The 22,212-nt window shown below is 47.0% G+C and overlaps 3 protein-coding genes across 4 annotated transcripts; 2 read left to right on the forward strand and 1 right to left on the reverse strand.

The window, feature by feature from the left end:
- Window positions 1-1,627: 1,627 nt before the first annotated feature.
- Window positions 1,628-20,907, reverse strand: LOC111079247 (sodium/hydrogen exchanger 9B1). 2 transcript variants are annotated; one of them, XM_022374360.2, is made up of 10 exons: window positions 20,784-20,907; window positions 12,520-12,947; window positions 7,082-7,369; window positions 6,831-7,013; window positions 6,576-6,751; window positions 6,391-6,497; window positions 4,275-4,463; window positions 3,459-3,602; window positions 2,940-3,041; window positions 1,628-2,146 (listed from the first exon to the last, which is right to left on the reverse strand). In XM_022374360.2, exons 1-10 carry the CDS (start codon window positions 20,835-20,837, stop codon window positions 1,886-1,888), a joined length of 1,932 nt encoding a protein of 643 aa, XP_022230052.2. In that variant the 5' UTR covers window positions 20,838-20,907; the 3' UTR covers window positions 1,628-1,885. The 2 variants fall into 2 exon arrangements, with proteins under 2 accessions (XP_022230052.2, XP_022230053.2); XM_022374361.2 differs by lacking the exon at window positions 20,784-20,907 and adding an exon at window positions 15,300-15,457.
- On the forward strand, window positions 8,269-9,563 carry LOC111079253 (odorant receptor 94a). Its single transcript, XM_022374367.2, has 3 exons — window positions 8,269-9,011; window positions 9,076-9,442; window positions 9,510-9,563. Exons 1-3 carry the CDS (start codon window positions 8,269-8,271, stop codon window positions 9,561-9,563), a joined length of 1,164 nt encoding a protein of 387 aa, XP_022230059.2.
- LOC111079248 (odorant receptor 94b) lies at window positions 10,650-11,889 on the forward strand. Its single transcript, XM_022374362.2, has 2 exons — window positions 10,650-11,747; window positions 11,836-11,889. The coding sequence occupies exons 1-2, from the start codon at window positions 10,650-10,652 to the stop codon at window positions 11,887-11,889; spliced, it is 1,152 nt and encodes a 383-aa protein (XP_022230054.2).
- Window positions 20,908-22,212: the final 1,305 nt, after the last annotated feature.

Genomic DNA, 22,212 nt, shown 5'->3' on the forward strand with positions numbered 1-22,212 from the left:
TTTTTTTTGTTTGCTGTGTAAATCTTTTGGCGTAGCACTGTCATTGGGTGCATGGCTGGAACCTAGTTTCATTATGCTAATTGCACGGACATCAACTGCGAAAAACAATGCAACAAATAACAAAGAGATAAGGCAGGGCCAGAGACCAGGCAACAGGCAACAGGCACCAGGCAACAGGCACCAGGCAACAGGCAGCAGTCACCAGGTACCAGGAAACCAAAGAATTTTCATTAAAAAAATGTTCATTTAGTTGCACAATTATTTTTGTGCAGCAATTTTAATAACACTAATTTACCTTCAATTTTCTCAACTCTTTTGCCATGCCACACAAAGGCGACCAATGCCAGCAGCGAACAGAAATGTTCTAAGAGAGATAGAGACGGGAGAGAGAGAGAGAGAGAGAGAGCCAGAGAATTTCCAGTTTAAAAATATGCGCAGCTGCACGGAATACAACAAAAAAAATGATAAGTTTTTTTCCCTCTCGATTCTGTCGTTTTTTCTCATCTTTTTTTCTTTGCCGTCTTTTAATTTGATTCCTTTCAGCATTCACTCAACCAGGCCACAGATGAAGCCCCGACGACCAACTACCACTAGCGTCGGACGTCATGCGAGCGGCAACGGCAACGGCCACAGCAAAAACAAAATCATCAAAAGCGGACACAGGACACAGGACAGCCCGCCAGCACTGAGCCAAGTTCATTCTAAGCCGTTTGCATTGCAAATGGTGCATCTGCCCATCTGCCTGGCGACAAAAGCAAAGAAGATGGCAATTGCCCCACGGCACAGGCACAGGCAGAGTCAGAGCCAGAGTCTTTGGATGTGGATGTGGATGTGGCCTCACAATCACTTTTCAATTAAATGGCATTCTTCTCTTGGCCATTATTTCATGTTTTCTCCACTCGGCTTTTTGTGTGTGTGTGTGTGTGTTTTTTTTTTTCTGCTGTTTGCTGATGCTCTGGGCCAAATGTTCCTGCCACAAAGGCAGCAGGCGTAAAAAGGCGTGGGACAGTGGGGTACAGTGGGGGGGCCGGCACAGTTCTTTGAAAATAACGAAATCATTTTGGGTTCATTTCATTTACTTGACCAACTCAGATGAAAGTCTTTGAGCCTCTGCCCCCGCCCCGCTCCCGCCCCATAGCAGCTGTTTCAATTGTCAATCATTAATTCGGATTGATTTGACATGATGGGCAAAAACACGAGTAAAGACTCCGGCAAACCATTTAAATCCCTTAAAATTAATTAGAAAATCAATTAGCAGCGGCTTCAGTTTCGGGATTAACATAGATTCCAGTCATAATTAGGTGCCGAAAAAGCTTTTCTTTTGAGGCACAGCTAAAGACGCTGAGTGAGAAAAACAATAAAGTCTTTGGCCACTTTTCAAAAGTTCGCTAGGGCTGCCGGGTGGGTGCCGCCGTGTTAGTCCGCCGGGATTAGGGGCTCAACTTTTGTTAATTCAGGGCAAGTTTTTGGGGACCCAGTGCGCAAATAACTGGGAAATTAGGCCAATAAAAAAAAGGTTCTCCGTGTGTACTGCTTAGATTGAAAACGAATTGAAAAACTTACCTCGAATCTGGATCCAGGGTGCACGAAGCGGCCGTAGCTTAAGGATATTTCGCTGTAACTTTTCGCATTTAGTTTTATTTTCATTTGCACTCTGTATGGCAACAACATAAGTACACGCACATAAGTATAAGTACTACACAGGCTAGGGGTAGGTAGGTAGGTAGGGGTAGGTAGGTTATGTAAGTACAACCATCGACACAGTTGGATTAAAAACTTTTAGCTGGAGGAGTTCTGGTTAAGTGAGAGAGTTAAGCCTAATGGCATCCAAATGCAGGGCAAGATCGTTACCCCGCAGCAGCAACAGCAACAGCAGCAGCTCCGTCTATGCCCTTTTGTATGCGTTTGAGGGAGCTTCGGGCACAATTGTAGTTGGAGTGGGGGAGGCATCGGTGGCCTCATCCACTGCATCGCCATGTTTGAGCCAGTGCGGAGCTAGCCGCAGCATGAGAATGGCGCCCAGTGGCGCCGTGAATATAATCGCCAGCACTGAGATGATGAGCACATTGCCCGCCAGGGCCAGCTGCGCTTCGTTGGCCACGCTGGCAGCACGTGCCAGATCCAGTGCCACGGGACCCAGTGCCGCCTGGAGGATAGACAGAAACAGAGAAAGAGAGGGCGAGAGAGGGAGAAAGGAAGGGCACACTGATTAGATGGCTCAAATTAAGAACAGGCAGCCGCTGCGTATGAGTGATATGAGCACAGCGCAGCGTCAAGCAGATTAAATACGGTTTTGCTGTAAAATTTTAATTAAATCAGTAAAACAGCAAGCCAACAACAACAACAAAAAAAGGAAAACGGAGGTGGACAGTGAAATATGTGGCCGCCGCCGGACCGCATATTAGGGCAAAAGTTGAGCAGGCAGCCAGCGAGCGACAGTGCCACATGCCACATGTTGGCTTTGGCCCGAAAACTCAAAATAAGACACATGCAACAGCAGCAGTAATAGCAACAGCAGCAGGCGGCTTAGTAAGCCAGCGGAACATTTAAATTTCAGACAACCACAGACACAGATGCAACACACACAGCCACACACACGCATTGGCCAGGCGACATAAACAAAATGTCCGTTTGCGGTTAAACTGCAAACAAAAGGCTTCCATGCCAACTGCAGCCGGGCGAGAGAGATGAGAGAGTAGACATAGTCCTCGACGTAGACGACCTGCGAATTCGTGTATAACTTAAGCATTTTGGTCGAAAACAGAGACAAAGCCCCCCAGCAGGGCGGTGCTGGGATGGCCAGGCAACGGGCGCACTGAACGAAGGGGCGGAAATAAAAAGTTCCCACCAATTCAGGAGACGCGCAGAAGGGCAGAGGTCGAGCTGGGGGGACTGGGGACCAAACCGCAGCAACATGACACGCGGAACGGGAAACTTACTTGGACAGTTGCTTTGGGAAAACCGGAAATTGTAATGTAGGCACGTTCCTTTCTCGACAGATTTCCGCCATATGTGGATAAATATGCAAAACCCAAGCGAAACTGCAAACGAGAACAAGAAAAGGGTCATCTCTGGTTAGTCGTTTCTCTCAGTTCTCTCAGTCATTTTTTTTTTTCGTTCGTTCTCCCTGCTCCGTTCTCCGTGCTCTGTTTTTTTTTTTCTTTCTTTTCTGTTGTGTGCAGGTAACATTTGCATTGCGGTGCCCGAACATTTTCATTTCGGTTCACCTCACCGCTGTACGTTTCGTACCCCTTGCCACACACCACCACTGGGACCGCGGGGACCGTCACACAGCCGAGTAGTGTACTATTCCCTGCACAAGCTGAGTGAGAGCCGAAAAGAAATTAAATAAGTGGCAAGGCGAACGGCGAACGGAGAACGGAGAACGGAGAACATTGTTGCATTCCCCATCCGCAGAGCCACCGGCAGGGCCACCGGCGGGCGACCGTTTTAATTACCAAACTTCCGACCAGCACCAGCAATGCCCCATAACCGATTACATGGCCCTGCAGCACACTGAAATTAATTTCCTTGCCAATGAGTGCGAACGAGACGGGCTTGAGGAACTTCCACAGCAGATCCAGACGCTTGGGGACACTGGCCTGCAGCAAAAGAAACAGAAAAACAGAAAAAGAGAAGGAAAGAAAGAGAGAGAGAGAGAGCATGAGATAAAGTTCATAAATTCTGATTAGATCAATATATTCCCAATTGGCATTCAATTAGGACTGCTGCTTATGTCGTTTCCTTCCCGTAAGGAGGCAATTAAAAGCCATTGGCTGGCCAGGCAGCAGCATAGGAAAACTCTTGGAAAAACTTTAACTTGTAAGTCAAGTGCAGTAACAGAAATAAAAATGAAGCATAGCAACAACAACAGCTGGGCTAAAGGTATTAGCCAAACGGTTTCAAAAGAAAACAAATCGAGAACTAACATCCAGCTCTGACATGGCACAAGGACGTGATGTCACAAATTACCTAGCAAAAGTCACCACCAGTCTCCACACACACCCAAATGGAGGCTGATGTTGCTGTTTCCTGTCCATTGCTGTTGCCGTTGCTGTGTTGCTCCTTCGTAGGCGTACGAATCATATAAAAAATGGCACGAAATTGCATGCTACATTTTTCAAAAAGGCAAAGCGAAAAAATAACAGGTGGGTCCATATGGCCATGCCCCCAAAGCACTCAGTTACGCAAAGGCTCGACCAAAAACACTCTCAAGAGCATCAAAAAAAAAGCTAGTCACAGTCCCATCCCACCGTCCCCTTTTTTCAACTTACAATCTGATGTGCCTGCAGTTGCTGCGGTGTCAGCTTGCTCTCCTCCCGCCTCCAGCCAATTCTCGCAATAAAGGCAGTCGTTACACATCCCAGGGCACCGGCCGACGTATAGCCAATGACGCGGCTGCCCATCACGGCGATGGTGCCGCCCAAGATGGTCAGCACGAAGCGGAGACCATTTGCGTATGTCTGCAAGGGATGAATCAAAAGACAGATGTGAAAAGAGTGGATGGGAAAATGGTTGAGTTAGGCAGGCAACAACAACAACAACAACAACAAAGAAAAAACCCAAATCACTTTACAAAACTCTGATGGAAACTGTTTTTCCTCTACCACACAACCCCACCTCCATTTTCCCCATTGTTTGAGCTGTTTCTGCTTTGATGGACAGTGCGCCGTGTGGTCAGGATGCGTATACGCAACGTATCGAAACAAAAAAAGAATTCTCTCTCTTCTTCACATTTTCCTTTCCCCGTTTTCCACCGTTCTGTTCGTTTTGTTCGTTTTGATGTTCTTTTGGCTTTTGCTTGCATGCTAAATTTTTTAGTTAGGAACTTGAAAAACTTGTAGCTAAATGGCCTGAACAACGATTTTGATCTGATAAACCTCGCCTCCAACAAAGCTATCTTTTCTCTCTCTGTTCTGTCTTATATTTTGTATATTTTACTCGTTTTTAGTCGTTGCAGACGTGCAGCTTGTTGGTTTTCTGGACAGGTGTTGAAACTGATTGAAATCTTTTAATTTTGCAGCTGCTGGTGCTGCTGCTGATGTGGCTTCTCGTCCTTTGCTGGCTTTCCCTTGCCCCCCAACCCCCCTTTCGGAGCACTCACTTTGGCAGCCACCGCAAATCGCTGCAATTCAATTTTCCTTTACTCCTTTGTCCACAGATTTAGAAGGTTTAAGCTGCATTTTCGCTCAAATCGAATGAAATTGCATTCAATTGCGCTTCGTTAGGCGACCAGGCGACCTGCCTGGCCGGACACTCGATAAGCGAAGGCGAAGGCGAAGCAAAAATGCGACTTTCCTTTCCTCTCCAGCGCTTGAACTTTTAATTTTTCTAGTATATAATAAGTGCAGTTTTCTCTCTACACCAAGGAGTTGGCGACGTTTGCCCCCGAATGTCGTATTGAACAAAAAAAAAATGTCAACGCAAAAGAAAAGCGTAAAATGCGAAGCGTGGAAAGGTGACAGTGGAAATTACAAGAGACTGCGTAATCATAATAAAATAAAAGCAGCACCAATGACACGCGAGAAGATGCTGAGACCAAAAACCGAGGCCTGATGACAGTCACCAACACACACACACATACACAGGGCGAGTCCCTCATCCCCCAACCCCCACTGATGCGCACTGTGAACTGTGAATAGCCTGTAGCTCTATGTGTGTGTGTGTGTGTGTGTGTAAAATATGCAAGGATATAAGGATGCAGCGACTTCAACGTCGCACAGCGTGAAATTTTTGTACAAACTGCAGCGCCGCGTGGCTGCGGATGCCACTTGACGACGACGACGACAACGATGGCAAAAGCAAAGGCAAAGGCGAGCCAGCCCGCGCGTTACAGAAAACAAAAGTTATGAGAGGTCTATGTGGTGTGTGTGTGTGTGTGTGTGTGTCTCTGCATTTGGTGGCACCACCCATGGCGTTTGATTATGCGCGCCATTAGCGGTGTAAGTTGCGGCAATGAGTTTTGTGGCACTGGCTGTGGCTGCGGCTGTGGCTGCCACAATGTCCCCAGCATAACTTCACATAGATGCTGGCAGTAACTGTCGTCGCAAATGTCGCCAGCTCCGTCCTCGTCGTCGTCGTCGTCGTTGCCGCTTTGCATGTAAGTGTCTTTTTATGCAAAATGCACCCACACACACACACACACAAGACAGAGAGAGAGAGAGAGAAAATCTTCTACTGGGTGCATATGGCACCCACTGCCTGCCCAATCCCATCGGTGCTTGTGCGCGTTTTGCATCATTAAATGCGCTGATTGAGTGTCTAAGTGTTCACTGAATGTGCATTTTAAGTGCAGCCGCCTCCACGGACTCCAAAAGAGTGCGCTACCACGTCTGCCGTATACGTGTACGTCTACGTCTATGCCTTTTGTCTGGTATGGACAGGGCTTACCGCGTTGCGAGACGGCAAGAACTGGAGCATCATGCCATAGAGATAACCAAAAACGAGTCCAATTCCAATGCCAATGGGTCCTTGCAGCACTTGCTGGGTGAGCGAGGCTGTAAGCAAAAGCAAAAGTATTTATTTCTCATCCGTAGACAGGCAGACAGACACTCGAGCTGTGTGGCACAACGCACTTGTGGAGAAGATGACGCTGATTATTACGCCGAACATGAAGATGGACACCACATCGTTGCATGTGGTCATCGCGTAGATGAGGGTGTGTATGCCACTGTTCAGTCCCAGACGATCCTCCTTCAGCTTGAGCATAACGGTGACCACCACATTCGGTGATATGGCGGTGATGACCAAACTGTGGGGATTACGCAATGCACATTGATAGCCAATCAATCAACCCAAGCCAGAGACAACCCAAAACCCCAAACACTCACCCCAAAGTAATGCCCCAGAGCCAGGGCATCGAAAGGGTGAGGTAAGCCAGTCCGGCGATGGCCGCCACCTCGGCAATTGTGGGCAGCAGCGTTAGGCGGAGAATCATAAACCACAGGCGCTTAAACGCATCCCCGTCCAGTCCGAGGCCAGCCAGCAGCATGATATTGATCAGAGCCATTTCCCTGTTAGAAGTTTAGACACATTTCGATTGGGAACTGCCCTCTTAGCCCGCACCGCAGCGCACTCTTACCTCAGAAACAGTTCAAATCCCTGATAGCCTTCGAAATTGGCCAGCCCCAAATTGGCGTAGAGCACGCCAAAGAAGAGCATGCCCAGCATGTCGGGCAAGTGCACAAATGTCACCAGAATGCCGGATATCTGGGCGCCCACAAATAGGAATGCAATGCGCATGATGACGGTCTGTGGCTCGGAGAATTCCCGCAGCAGAATCCAGGCCATCGCCCAGATGCCCAGAAAGATGACCAGCAGGGCGACATGCTCCGAAATCAGCGACCAATGCAGCACAATGTGACGCCACCTGCAAGCAACGCATCAAAATGGTTAATTCAATAACGAGTTTAATGATAGTCAAAAACGAAGACCATGCCATGTCCAGCTTGGCTCCGCATTCTTCGGACCCAACCTCAAAGTGCATACAAAAATATTTGTGCGCAGCCGAAACCTAAAAGCTGCTTGCCTTCAGCCGCCTACCTGCTTAATAAAGCTCTGCACTTGCTTGCTTGCCCTAAAAAGCGAGCGCTCTCCCTATCGAAGCGAGCTCTCTCTCTGTCTATTTCTAAGCTCGCTCTCGCTGTGTACATTATCTGCTGTGTGCATTTCTGTGCCGACCGAAACTGCTCTCAGCGTGCGGATCGGCATGCATAAGCATGAATATTCATGCTTGCATTTTGAATGTCACGAACTAAAGAACATTGAGAATTCTTTTTTTTTTGCGCCATTTTTTTATTAAGTGGAAACAACTATTCGGCCAACGGGAGATAAGAACTAGTAGCTCCACAATGTGAAGAGAATCGTCGCTACTGGAGTTTCTTTATGCAATTTAATCGTTAACGCAGAGGAGGTCTGGAATCTGCAGGACGTTGAGCAGAAGAACACAGGCTATATATTTTGGACATACCTGGTCATGTCAATATCTCTCATGAGAACTCATCATCTATCAAGAGACAATGCTGCTCTCTGTGTACACTGAGCGCAGGCTGCATGGCCAACAGGAAGTTCCTCGAAAAGGGTTAAAACTACTCCGTTTGAGCGCTCAGAATATACTGAAGAAGGGAAAGGAAAACCAACCGTGCGGGAGTTTCGTGTGTCTCTGTTTCTCAGGTAAATTATGTAAATATAATTGCTGCTAATTGCCGTGCTCCTTGGGCACTATAAAACCCCCCCAGACTTTAGCAACTGCCGACAAACGCTAACCAAATGGACAGCCACCAGGATAGTATTTCGTCCATGCACCTGATTCTGCAGGTCATGCGACTCTTTGGCCTCTGGCCCTGGTCCTTATCAGAGGGGGAGCGGTGGACTGTATGGAGCTTTGTGAAGCGAAACTATCGCTTTCTGCTGCATCTGCCCATAACCTTCACCTTTATCGGACTCATGTGGCTGGAGGCCTTCGTCTCGAGCAATCTCGAGCAGGCGGGCCAGGTGCTATACATGTCCATCACGGAGATGGCGCTGGTCATCAAGATACTCAGCATTTGGCATCATCGCTCGGCTGCCTGGCGGCTGATGCACGAGTTCCAGCAGGCGCCGGAGCTTCAGCTGCGATCCCAGGCAGAGCTGGAGCTCTGGCAACGGGAGCAGCGCTACTTCAAGTGGTTCTTCTACATCTATATACTGATCAGCCTGGGCGTCGTCTACAGCGGCTGCACTGGAGTGCTCTTTGTGCAGGACTACGAGCTGCCATTCGCCTACTACGTGCCCTTTGACTGGCGCAACGAGCGTGGCTATTGGCTGGCCTATGGCTACGATATGGCGGGCATGACGCTGACCTGCATCTCGAACATTACACTGGACACGCTGGGCTGCTATTTCCTGTTCCACATCTCCCTGCTGTATCGAGTGCTGGGCATGCGATTGAGATCTCTAAAGGATACGTCGGATGAAGGCTACTTTGGCCAGGAGTTGCGTCAGATCTTCAGGATGCATCACAGTGTGCGCAGGTTCGAAGATTCTCATAATAAATATATAATAAATATTTTATTGCTACTCCTCCTTCCTTTGCAGATTGACCCACACCTGCCAGACAATTGTGTCGCCGTACATTCTCTCGCAGATCATTCTGAGTGCGCTGATCATCTGCTTCAGCGGCTATCGTCTCCAGCATGTGGGTATCCGCGCCAATCCCGGCCAGTTCATAGCCATGCTGCAATTTGTCAGCGTAATGATACTTCAAATCTATCTGCCCTGCTTCTACGGCAACGAGATCACAGTCTATGCCCATCAGCTCACCAACGAGGTCTACCACACCAACTGGCTCCACAGCCGGCCCACACTCCGCAGGCTGCTCAATGGATACATGGAACACCTGAAGCGGCCTGTTGCCATCAAAGCGGGCAACTTTTTTGCAGTTGGTTTGCCAATTTTCGTAAAGGTTTTTATCTGTTTTAGGAGGTGCACCACAATATAGTAAACTAATTGATTTTCCTTCTCTTTTGCAGACCATCAACAATGCCTACAGTTTCTTTGCCCTCCTGCTGAATGTCTCCAAATGAGATGAATGATGAATATTTAACATAATTTGAATAAAAGGTGTTACGAGTTGCAATAAAGAATATTAAGAGAAAATAAATGTTACTTTTAATTTAAATAATTCTTGGCCTTTAGAGTAAATAATGGCAAATTTTGAACGGAGATTTACTTAGATATATTTCGAAAGCCACGACAGACCAACAGATTCTATAGCTAGACTGAAGGTTACGACTTTGGAAATGGCTATAACGAATTTTTCTAAAAATAATAATATTAAAAGCGATTAACAGTGGAACAGTAAAACAACAATCAGAACAGCAGAGAAGGAGTAACAGCAGTAACAGAAGAACGAGATTAGCAGCAGATCAACAGTACACAAGCAGTCCAGCAGAGAAGCAAGCAGTAAGGGCAGAAAACAAAAGCAGTCCGCAAAAAGCAGCAACAACAGAAATTAGCAAAGATCGGGCAGAGAGCTGCCAATCAAGTAATAAATAAACATTCAATTAAATAATATCGTACATAGATTCAATAAAAATATTTCATTATTTTTAATTCAGAACATTTGTCAAGATATTCGGTCAAAGGGCACATGAACTTCCTGACAGCCTTTGATGAACTGAAAATTTCAAGTAGCAGCAGCAGCAGGATGTCTCCTCAACTCAAGTCTGTCTGTACTCCACCCACTCTTGTCCGGCATTGCGTGACTGATACATTTTGTAGGAGACACAGACAATCAATGGCTCCCCATTATGTCAGTGGGATAATTATTGTAATTGCTTTTGCCTTAGATGTGTATAAATATTTTGGCTAATTAACTAAACGAATCAGGGCTGGAACATCATTGGAGCAGAACCAGTTCCACTCGATTCAATGATAAATTAAGTAAAAATAAATCATTCAATGGATTCCAGCCACCTTCTTTGGGCTTTATTTGTACAATTTAAATGCGAACTAGAATCGAAAAAGTGTGCTCCAGCGGCAAACGAATCAAGAATACAACCCTAGTTCGGAATTACGTGAAAGGGTGACCGTTTTGGAAGGCCAAAAGTCTATAAAGGCAGCCAAAAGTCATTCGTTTTTCCATTTTAAAATTATTTAAATCACTGAAAATGGAGTCCACGGATCGTTTAGCTGCAGTTCGATTTCTGATTACGGTCCAGCGCTGGGCGGGTCTGCTTAAGTGGCAAGACGAGAATGGAACCGACCTCTGGGCACGGATGAAACGCATTTATCCATTCGTGCTGCATCTGCCGCTGACATTCACCTACATTGCGCTCATGTGGCTGGAGGCACTCACCTCAGCCGATTTCGAGCAGGCTGGCCAGGTGCTGTACATGTCGGTGACGGAGCTGGCTCTGGTCACCAAGCTCATCAACATTTGGTACCGGCGAGAGCAGGTCTCACAGTTCATTCACGAACTGGAGCAAGATCCCGCCTATAAGCTACGCAGTCGCGAGGAACTGGAGTTCTGGCATCGCCAGCAGATGCACTTCAAGCGCATCTTCTACGTCTACATCGGGGGCAGTCTATTTGTGGCTTCGATGGGCTATTCCAGCGTGCTCGTTCAGGAGGAGTACGAGCTGCCCTTCGGCTACTATGTGCCCTTTGAGTGGCGCACCCCGAAACGCTACTACTATGCCTGGGGCTACAATGTGATTGCCATGACGCTGTGCTGTTTGTCCAACATCCTGCTGGACACCATGGGCTGCTACTTCATGTTCCAGATCGCCCTGCTCTATCGGGTGATGAACCTGCGCCTGAGGGCGCTGCAGCAGGCCCCCGAGCAGGTAGCCGCTGCCCAGCTGCGTGCCATTTTCCGGCTGCACACGCGTGTGCGTCGCCTGACGCAGCAGTGCGAGGTGCTCGTCTCGCCCTATGTCCTCGCTCAGGTGGTGTTTAGCGCCTTCATCATCTGCTTCAGCGCCTATCGGCTGGTCCACATGAGCTTCAGGGAGCAGCCGGGTCTCTTTCTCACCACACTGCAGTTTGTGGCCGTGATGATTTTCCAGATATTCCTGCCCTGCTACTACGGCAACGAGCTGACCTTTCATGCCAGCGCCCTGACCAACAGCGTGTTCCACACCAATTGGCTGGAGTATTCGGTGCCCACGCGCAAGCTGCTCAACTGCTACATGGAGTTCCTTAAGCGACCCGTCAAGGTGCGAGCCGGAGTCTTCTTTGAAATTGGTCTGCCCATATTCGTGAAGGTGAGACAGGGGAGAATATCAGCCTGCACTCTGCCACTGTGCCACTCTGCCACTCCATTGCTAACTTTTGTGTGTGTTCCCTCTGCAGACAATCAACAATGCCTACAGTTTCTTTGCCCTGCTCTTGAAAGTATCCAAGTAAACGGAGAGCTAAAGCCACACAGCCTCGCCACAATAGAACAAACCCCCCCGGGGGCCAGGCCACACAAATTGTGTTAAACACAACACCATAACCCAGCAACAGCAGCTACACAGCAGTAACTCATACGCCACGTTGTGCCGTTGTCTGCACCCCGCACGGAGAACAACATCGAGAATAAATGCCGGCAGCCAGCAAGGCATTTCGCCAGCTATTAAAGTAAGTGTCACTGCCAAAAAGGAGACAACAAAAATACAAAAAAAGAAATCAGGCTTGACTGCGACTAGACGACGACGGCGACGACGACCCGGGAATTGGGACCCAGTCGCGAATCCACAGCCAGGCGGATGCACGCGCGGGTGCCTAGTGTGGCAGCAGCAGCGGCAGCAGCAACCATGAGCACCATTGTTAGCGCATAAAAGAAATAGAAATAGAAAACCAAATGCAAAGCAAGGCACAGTAAAGCAAAGCAAAGACCGGATATGCGAAAAACGCGTGCAATGCAAGTGTGAATGGCGGCGCGACGCGGCCTGGCACTGCCTGTCCCGCCGGAAGTGCATTCAAAGGGTTAAGCATGGATCCGCACAATGGTGCAGGAGTCCGGAATCCGGGCCACATGAGCATTTCACTTACCACTTGGGTCCTTTGTATTCCTCGCTCTGGCCTTCTCCGCCGCCTCCGCCGCCGACGCCACTAGGAATGGGCAGGGCTCCCGCATTGTTACCGGCAACATTTTGTGTTGTATTTGTTGTTAAATTTAATGATGTCGGCGTTAAAATTATTGTTGCAGCGTTTTGTGTGGCATCGCCAGCCGCTCCACCCGCACCGACACCGACACCAACTCCATTGCCATCCGTCTGCGCTTTGTTGTAGTCTTCCGGGAATTTTTGTATGTCTAATTTCGTATGCAGCGCGGGGGGAGTGTTGCCACTCTGTGTGTCCTGTGGCACAGAGTTGCCGTTGCCGCTGCCATTGCCATTGCCGTTTCTGCCTTGATCCTGTGTCATGTTGTCAGCCTTTCTGCTGCTGCTGCTGCTTTTGTTGCTGTCTGCTGCGCTTAGCTGTAAGTGGCAAACAGATTTAAATGTTTTAATAGATATGTCAACGTCAGAGCCGCCGCTGCAGGACAGCTGCAGAGTGCACAATGTGTGTGTGGGGCATGGGGCATGGGGCATGGAGCATGGGGAACCGAACCGAAGCGAACAAAACCATCGAATGGAAGCGCTAACAAGCTGCATTTAACCCATTTTGCATTCATTTCTGCAGCTCATGCATAAGTAAAAACCGGTGCAGAAGAGCCCCCACGTCAACGGTGCTGGCATCTCGGCAGTTGGCAGTCGGCAGTCGGCACGTTTAAATTGCAAAGTGCAGCCGAGTGCGGCTTTCATACAACGTACTACGTACTACCTGTAATACCCGTACTACGTACTACTCAAGGTGGTGTCGACGATGGCAAAATGAAGATTGCAACAAAGATTGACAAGCGTTGATTGCGCCCCAGCCCCAGCCCCAGCGCCAGCACCAGCACCAGCTCCAGCGCCACGGAGACCCTCAAAAGAGTGGTGGATGCAACGACGACAGCAGAGCAACGATGCAAGGATGATGATAACCCTGCTGGCGGCAAGGAAATTGTTTTCGCCAGGCCACGACAAAGCCTGCCAGTCGACAGGTGTGTCGAGTTGGCTCTGGCACTGGCTCTGGCTCTGGCACTGACTCTGGGGCCACAGCCTCTGCGAGTCTGCGCCATAATTGCCCTTATTGTTGCCGCGACAACTTCACACTTTTGCACTCGGAACAGGGTGCAGGACAGGGTGGGAGGTCTGCCAGGAGCCTAAGAAATACATAAATATTTCCATTTATAATTAGCGCACTTAATGCCGGTCCGCCTGTCGACAGCCTGTCGAACCATTCCGGCCAATTGACTGACTTCCAGCCGTGCTAATTGGATGGGAGACTTCTGTGGCTCCTCCTATTTTGCATATGAAGCGCTGCTCTAATAACGACAATTTTTCAATCTCAATTCTCACAATTATTATGCAAGACTGTGACTGTGTGTCTATTTGTGTCTGTGTCTGTGTATGTGTATGTGTGTGTGTGTGTGTGTGTGTGTAGGCTATGCAATCAGCAGTTGATTTGATTTTGGATTCTGTTACATTTTTTTTTTTTGTATTTCCTCGACACCATTGACTCGTATTTGTATTTGATTTTAGAAGACAATCTGCTTGTCATTTGGCATTTGTCACCCAACTGCCGGGGCGCTGCTACGTGTTAATTGTCCGCAAATATTTAGCGCCAATTCGAGCTCCAGTTCGACACCGTGTGACAATCTGGCAGTCTGTTTGCGTATCTGTATCCCCTGGATCACGTGTCGCCGCTGAGTCTTCAGGCTATCATGCGACCTTTTCATACGCACACGAAATGAAATGGGAGATGGGGTGTCATAATCCCAAAAAGGGGGGTCTCTTAATCAAGATATGTATATCCCAAAATGGATTTAATGTATTGAATTGAATCAATCAGCAGAAGGTTATATTTTTTTTTGCTCACTTTATAGGAAATCAATTTAATTCTCTGTAAATATTCCATCAGCATTGATTTATCTTAGCAGATGAAAACATGGATCCATGCATAGATAACTATCTCAGAGATCGATTCCAGCATGGGCACTGCACTTAGTCAGATATCACTCATACGCACAGGTGGCTATCCACAGCTGATCTTCTGGGGTTATCCAACACCAATCATTCAGCGGGAGAGAACATTAACATAGTATAACTCTGCTCTAAAATCCACACATAAATTCAGCTCTTTCCATCCCACGCGAGAGATTGGCTCCCTTAGTCTTTCCATTCCATTGTTGACCTTAGATTTATTCATATATTTCCTAACTACAACCACAGCTGATCTCTAGTTAGTATTTCCACCACTGCTGTCATCCAGCGAGAGCAATAGGAAACTAATAAAAACTCAGAGGGAGAGAGAGAGAAAGAGGCAGCAACAGCCGTACCGACAAAAGCGAACCACAACAAGCAATTACCCAGCAAACAATTTCGGTAGACAAAGACAAAAGCCCTCTGCTGCTGCCCAGCTAGTTCAGCACACAATTTAGTTTAAAATTAATTTATAATTACATTAAAAATAAATTATAATCAGCCATGGAATGGGTAAATGCCACCGTTAAACTAACTGAATATAAAATATTAAATAAACAAATTTTTAAAACAAAATAATAATAACCAGCAATCTGAACTTTTTTAATAATCTTGTGCACTCTGTGTTATACATTTTTTCCCCATTATGCGTTAAACACACACAATTATTTTTAATAGATTTTGCCGAAATGTTGAATGAAGCTAAGTCAATTTGTTGTCGGCTACCCTCCACTCCGCACCCCCACCGAAGCGAACACTCACCTGTACAATTTTCTATGAATAAATGAGTTTTTAACCAGCACAAAAATTAACAATTTCCATGGAACATTACGTAGTAAATTCTATGCAGGGAGAAGCCCAACCGAACCGATTGAATTAAAGGCCAAATGATAACTAATCGCATTCGATGCCGGCTGACACCTGACTTCTCCACTGGTTCCTACTATAATTTTCATGGAAAGCATCGCACATCTCGTATATGAAGTCTGTGCCGTATATACATATATATTTTATCTTATGCTAATAAAAAAAACATACAGACACTCAGTCTCTGAGAGAGAGAGATACATAAAATATTTGTTTAATATTTTAAAATTAGCAAACAAATTGGAAGACAACGGGCGAGAGAGCGCGCGCCGAGAGTGAGAGTGAGAGCTGTGAAAAATATGGGATTATTAACAGGAAAAAAAACAATGGAATTAACAGCAGCGTGACATTGAAAGAGTTGCCTGCTGCTAATAGGGAGAGCACTGGGCATGCAATCAAGTTAGTAAACATTAAACAGAGTTAGAACATCGATTAACATTTAAGAGAAGTGCACTGCCACTCCCCTACCCCTACCCGCCGTTAACAAGCCTCTTAGCCTCGAGCATAATTATGATTACGAGCGTTTGCTTATCAATTAATTAGCCCCCCACCCCAATAATCAACAAAGAAACTTATGTACGCTCGGTAAATATTTGCCATTTCAGTTCAGTTGCGTTCAGCAGCGGTTCAGTTGTGGCTTCGAGCCTATTGCAAGTTCAATGAGAAGTTCGCGTTTGAGCAATGGGCAAATATTTAAGTTTAGCTAATTAATTTAAAATATCTTCGCAATAACAAACTGTCTAGCGGCATGGCCTCAGGATGGCACTCAAATGGGTAATGGGAAATGGAAGATGGGAAATGGCAGCAAAGCAAAGCTAAGGGAATGATAGCACATCGCCCCCCTGCACCATTTTTTTGAATTATGTGCCTCATTTAAAAGTTCTTCCCACACCGAAATGTTGTAGTTCTTTTTTCTTCATTTTTTTTTCGTCAGGCATGGGAAAAAAATTATGCATAAATTGTGCAAAGGTGTCAGCAGAGATAGCGAGCAGAGAGAGAGCGAGCGCAGCGCAGCACAGTAAAGGTATTGTAAGACAGGACTTTCGGCTGCAATCAAGTGGCTGGAGAGCCACTGGTAGAGTGCTGAATGGGGGGGAGTGGCAGGGGCAGGGGCAGGGGCAGCAATTCTCTGTGATATTTCATATTCATGCCCTGCACTCGGCAGTGGCAGGACAACAAAAAGACAGCACAGAAAATGTTGAGCCAACTTCAACTGCAAGTTGGGCGGGTCATTAAGGCTTTCTTTGCACTCCAAAGACCACGGTCGGGGCCTGGGCCTGCAGCTCGCCCCATTGATTATTACCTTTGGGCAGAAGAGGGACACCACACCTCTCCCACCATTGACCAGGCAGGGGGGGGCGTATATTTCTTGAGACTTTCGTTCACGCCCATTGTTGCCAATTGAGCGGGGGCTATCGTTGAGCTTTTGCGCAGTTGCCCCGTGCCACTTTTCGGAATTTTATCTTGTCATATTTTCAGCAACTTTCAAGTGACCAGGCACGAAAATAATGCAAAAGTTTTTTAAAGCCAGCGCGCCATAGATGCGATGCACAGAATTTCGCTTTTCAATTGCTGGCGAAACTTTCCACACAAATTATACGACAACGACAACGACGACGACGACGACGACGACTGGCACTGCAACTGACGCACAAAAAACAGACACTCCGCTCTCACGCTGCCCCGGAGATGGCGACGAGTGCATTTCCGGGCGACTGTAAAAGTTTTTGTCATTCGCTTGTCATATGCCCGAGCGTACCAAAGTCTGGCAGCATCGTTGCACTCGCCTTTGCATCGTGGACAATGAGTTGCGTACACATCTGAGGTGTTAATTGGAATCAAGGCAAACACTTTTGCCACAGGCCACAGGACACAGGCACCGGGATTCAGGGCTAAGGCAAAAACCCAAACAAGTTTGGAAAATCTCACCCGAGAGAAAAAGAGAGATAGAGAGAGCGACATCGGTGCAAACTTCTTAAAGATCTAATGGAAAATTTATTGTTCTTGTTGAAGTTGTTGAAAGATTTTGCTCTTTCTTCTTCTTTATCTTCCCGTTTTTTTTTTGTCACTTTTCATTATTAGAATTGTTTTTACGGGGAGAGTCGGGCATGGAGTGGAAACTGCAAAAAGTGTCATAAATTTGTTTTATATATTTTACTGATTCATTCACTGCTGCTCCAGTGCAACTATCTGGCAGTACTTCCTGGGGTGGGCGCCCTCATAACTACTTCAAGTGATTTATATGAGTTATTCAACTATTCATTATTTACAGATCCCTTTTTTCAATATGTTTAAACGGTAAATTGCACAGGACGACGACGATAATGTGGATGCTGATGCTGATGATGATGATGACTGCTGCTGGGTATCCTCCCTGCTCGCTGTGTGTGTGTTTTGCTAAAGAGTTTCAAGTTCCAGGACTCTTGTCTGAGTGTGTTGTGTCCGTGTCCGTGTCTGCAGCATACATATATCAATTCACTCTTTTTTACCCCGTACCTAACATACATTTATTTTGTTTATGTTTACTTAAGCGTGCCACCTTTTAACTATGCCACCACCCCATCATACTTTCTGGAACGCACCCACCTTGCCGTCTGTCGGAGTCGGAGTCGTCGTTGTCGTATTCTGAATGTGTGCACAGAAGGATTCCTGTTGCATCCTCTTATGTACCTGCAACTTGCCTGTTAACCAGTGCGTGGAAGCACATTCAACAACAACAACAAAAATATGTAATTTCTTTACGCAGAATATATTGTATGTACAGAGCACTGATGGCTTCCATCGAGCATCCCAGCAGCAGCAGCAGCAGCACCACCACCAGCACATTGCATTCCCGCCAAGAGATGAACTCACGCTTCAGCGATTCGCATCTAATTTAGTGCTCATGCGAGTATATTGCAACGTCAACAGCAAATCAGTGGAAACTGTCAGCTTCTTGGCTCCAGGCTTCAAGCTTGCAGAGACAGAACGCAACGGAAAAAAAAAATAGATAGAAATAGAAACAGGTCAGCCCCAAAGCCCATTCACAGCTAAGCAAATAAAAGGACAGATTGCAAATGCAAAAACCAAATAAACAAAGTACTCGGCAGTCACTCGCAGAAAAACATAGAAACAGCAAAAGAAAAAACACAGTCAAAGATGATATGCCACACACACACACACACACACACACAGACACACAGACTGGGTACAACGATGGGGAAAGCGCTCGATTAAGCGTAGTTTAGAAATTAGCTGTGGCACTCAAAACTCAGTCAACGGTTTGCGTGACAAGTGCAAGTGCAGCATACAGCGTACAGCATACAGCAAGTCAAAGCGAAATGCTGTGGGGCAAAACGCATCAACGTCAATGCACATGGCGTCGAAAGGAGAGTCTCTCACACACACACACACACACACACATCTGTGCCACAAAAGTCAGGGGCGTCTACACTGTGCAGTGTACACGGCTATGGGTATGTAAGTTGAAAATTTTCCCATTCATTTGGCAGTCATTATGCTCAGTCACAGCGCAGCATCCAGCAACAACAACAACAGCCACAACGTTGGCATTTATAAATGTCATACACTGCGTATACGTAATAAACCGACCTGAGCGCAGTACCGTACCCATACAATACTCTCCACCGGTACAGACCAGGCACATGCCTTGCATTTATCAATAGTCGAGAATGTTTGTGTGTGTGCAAAGCGTATATCATGTTGGCTTTAGTTAACAGAAACGTCGCCAAAGTGACAGACGACCAGAGGCAGCAGGCAAGCAGGCGGCAGGAGGTAGGAGGTAGGAGATCGGGGTATACATCCATTTAAGATTGAGCTTGAGAGATTGCCTGAAACGCAGCATTTAAATGGAATTTATTTAATATAAACGAGCTGGCATTAGCTATGTAGGTGGCCCCCTTTTGTGGCCTGCAGCGAGAATCTATTTAAATATGACTTTTTTCGAGCAGAATCAGTTGCGGGATGGGATGGTGTGGGGTGGCGCAAAACTCGAACTGAATGCACAGGAAATGAGCTCCCCGACTAATGCATATTCATGGAAACATACTTTTCCGAATGGAATGCCTGTGGGACAGAGCCAGGACCAGCATCAGCATCGGCATCAGCGGTGCCCAGAGTGAGTCCGGGACTTTCGTGTTAGTTTGTCTGATTGTGGGCATTTGTGCGCAACTAAAACAGCTCATTATTCGTGTGAAATATTCCATTGCTGGCAGGCAGTGTTAACCCTGCCACAATAGTCCAAAAAGCACAGCGCCGAAATGGCACTGGTAAAAGTTTTTACCCGGACACGGACAGATGCAAAACAATCGCAACTGCATGAGCATTTCAACAATAATAGCTGTTGGATTCGTTGAAAAACAAGCCGCGACCGACCACCTGCCAAAACAGGCGAAAGAGAAGGGCCAACTGACAAATAAACACACAGAAAGTAGCCAGAGCTTGGAGTGCACTAGTCCAGGCGGCCATGAGCATTGGGAGGCTCACATGGGCTGGGCACCCAGTGGGCACATTGGGGCCTTGAATGCATGCTGCTGGTAGCCAAGGGATGTGGCTGTGGCTGTGGCAGTGCCAATGACAGCCCAAGAAAGTGCATGCGAATGAGCCGGGACAGGCAGCCATGCCAATTCCAGACATTCTGGCGTCAATATACGGAAATATTACGTATACGGCTGCCAAGCGTGGAGTATCTCTCTCTGGGAGTATCTATGGCTCTTACAAGCATCCCAGCAGAATGCTCTTTGCAGTATCTGGAGTTCACTTAAAATCGAAATGCCTCAATCAGCTCATGGCAGCTCTGAGCCGGGACTGTGATTCGACTTTAGACACAGCATGCGGCACGCTTCTCCTCCTCCTGCCGCCTGCCTGTCCTCCAACTTGCCAGCGCTGTTTGCACAAATTCAAGCGCAGACTGCGGAGTGAAACAAAAACTTTGAATAAGCAAACTATGAATATATGCTGATACATACATATATATATGTATATAGTATATATATATAACTGTATCTGTATCTACATCTGCATACTCGCATGCACATCTTCTTCATGTGTGCAATGTGCCTTTTGTCTGCGCTCTCTCTTCAGACCCACTTCGCTTGGTTGGCCAACAAAAGCGTTGACGTTGTGCGGAAAGTATGTTCATTTGAATGTCTCTCTCTTTCACTCTCTCTCTCTCTCTCACTCTCTCTCTCTCTGGTCCTGTCATCCTCCTTGGGCTCTTGTGTCTGTGCGGAAAACGAAAAGAATTTCCGTTGCAAATATTTTTGCTCTGCTCGAGCACCAAAATCGTCGTTGCTCTCCATGACGACAATCCCATACGAGCTTCCTACTACCTCCCTCCCCGCCCTGCACACACAAGGCACAATTAGATGTATCACTCACCGTCTGCCAGCATGGGGACTGAGATTTGCTGCCCCTTGAATGTTGACTGGCCATGGCTGCGTGGCGGTGGCTGGGGACGCTCCCTGTTCGACCCAATGCCAGCACATTCCCCCAACAGATGCTCCTTTTCGGGCTCCAAATCGGCAAGTATGCTGGCGGTCACTGTTTCGCTGGCTCGCCGCAACAGTTGCATTGGCAACTGATGGGCATCCTGCTCCTGCTCCTGCCGTTGCTGTTTGGGCATCGCTGGTGCCTGATAGGCGTCATCGAACGGGTTACTGCTGCGAAAGGCCTGCAGCTGGGGGCCAGTGTCGCCGGCCACCACATCGAACACATCTGTCGGTATGAGAGTTTCGGTCATTAGTAGGTAGTTGGCAAAATCAATTTCCCGAAATTCGATTTATTTGCACACGATTCATTTATTGGCACTTTGCCACAAGCACACACAAAAAACAATGCGTATTTAATTGATTAACCATAAACTCGTCAATTAACAGCAGTGGCCAAAAAAAAGTCCACATGCTAAATATAATAAAAATAAATACAGAAAAAAAGATGCGAGTCGCGCATTAGATACCCTTGCGGATCTGTTAAGCAGGGGATAGTTGTTTGTTTTTGATGGAATAAATACATGCTCATGCTTCCATAATACTTTGTATTATGTGGCACTATTTTAACTTTTTTTTGGCTATATGTCTGAGTGTTTAATTGTCAAATTAATTGTTTTTTTCGATTAGTTACAAAATAAATACCTAACACGAATATTCCCCCTTAAAGGGTACTCACCAAATTCGCTGCTCATGTTTCCCTCTCTCCCGCTTCAGCACAAGACTCCACGGCACAGCAACAGAAGAGCCAAGCAAAACAAAACTGAGCAAAAATCAAAAACAACGAAAAAGCACAAAACAAAGAGAGGTCGCGTCGCCGCCGTCGCTGATACTCAATGGATGACGTATGCGTTTGGAGCTTTATTGACAGCCGATTCCGAGAGAAGAACGTACGAACGACAGGGCACAGAGATAGAGCGATAGCTACGCAATCGACCGAGCGACCGCTTGACCGAACTAGACCGAACGCTGCACTGCAAGAAAGAACAATAAGACGCGCGACGCTCGAGGCGCTGAGACACAGCCAGAGTAGGGTTCGGTCTGTGTCTGTGTCTGCTGCTGCCGCTGCTTCTGGGGCCAGCGGGCACATCGGATTTCATTAATTGTATTACACGTGCTCTGGCAAATATTGGCGCAACGCATTAATTAGAAAAGCAATTGAGGCGGCGATTGTGCACTTGCCCGGAGAAGCGGCTGTGGGGCGCTCTCTTCGATTAAAACTAATTGGCAAACAAAATAAGCGTCGCAAAACAAACGTCGCCTTGTCCGCGAAAATGGAGAAATATTAACAAAGAGGAGAGAGATTATGTATGGGCAAGGGT

The sequence above is a fragment of the Drosophila obscura genome, unplaced genomic scaffold (assembly GCF_018151105.1).
Source record: "Drosophila obscura isolate BZ-5 IFL unplaced genomic scaffold, ASM1815110v1 contig_150, whole genome shotgun sequence".
In the NCBI taxonomy this organism is placed as follows: domain Eukaryota; kingdom Metazoa; phylum Arthropoda; class Insecta; order Diptera; family Drosophilidae; genus Drosophila; species Drosophila obscura.

What these genes read in the sequence shown, in the direction of transcription:
- LOC111079253 (XM_022374367.2), top strand. Translation starts at nt 8,269, where the DNA reads ATGGACAGCCACCAGGATAGTATTTCGTCCATGCACCTGATTCTGCAG. An exon ending in ATGCATCACAGTGTGCGCAG is followed by an intron (nt 9,012 to 9,075) that starts GTTCGAAGATTC and finishes CTTCCTTTGCAG; the next exon opens with ATTGACCCACACCTGCCAGA. An exon ending in GTTTGCCAATTTTCGTAAAG is followed by an intron (nt 9,443 to 9,509) that starts GTTTTTATCTGT and finishes TCTCTTTTGCAG; the next exon opens with ACCATCAACAATGCCTACAG.
- LOC111079248 (XM_022374362.2), top strand. Translation starts at nt 10,650, where the DNA reads ATGGAGTCCACGGATCGTTTAGCTGCAGTTCGATTTCTGATTACGGTC. An exon ending in GTCTGCCCATATTCGTGAAG is followed by an intron (nt 11,748 to 11,835) that starts GTGAGACAGGGG and finishes TTCCCTCTGCAG; the next exon opens with ACAATCAACAATGCCTACAG.
- LOC111079247 (XM_022374360.2), bottom strand. Translation starts at nt 20,837, where the DNA reads ATGGCCAGTCAACATTCAAGGGGCAGCAAATCTCAGTCCCCATGCTGG. An exon ending in GGATTTGAACTGTTTCTGAG is followed by an intron (nt 7,014 to 7,081) that starts GTAAGAGTGCGC and finishes AACTTCTAACAG; the next exon opens with GGAAATGGCTCTGATCAATA. An exon ending in TCTTGCCGTCTCGCAACGCG is followed by an intron (nt 4,464 to 6,390) that starts GTAAGCCCTGTC and finishes CATCCCTTGCAG; the next exon opens with ACATACGCAAATGGTCTCCG.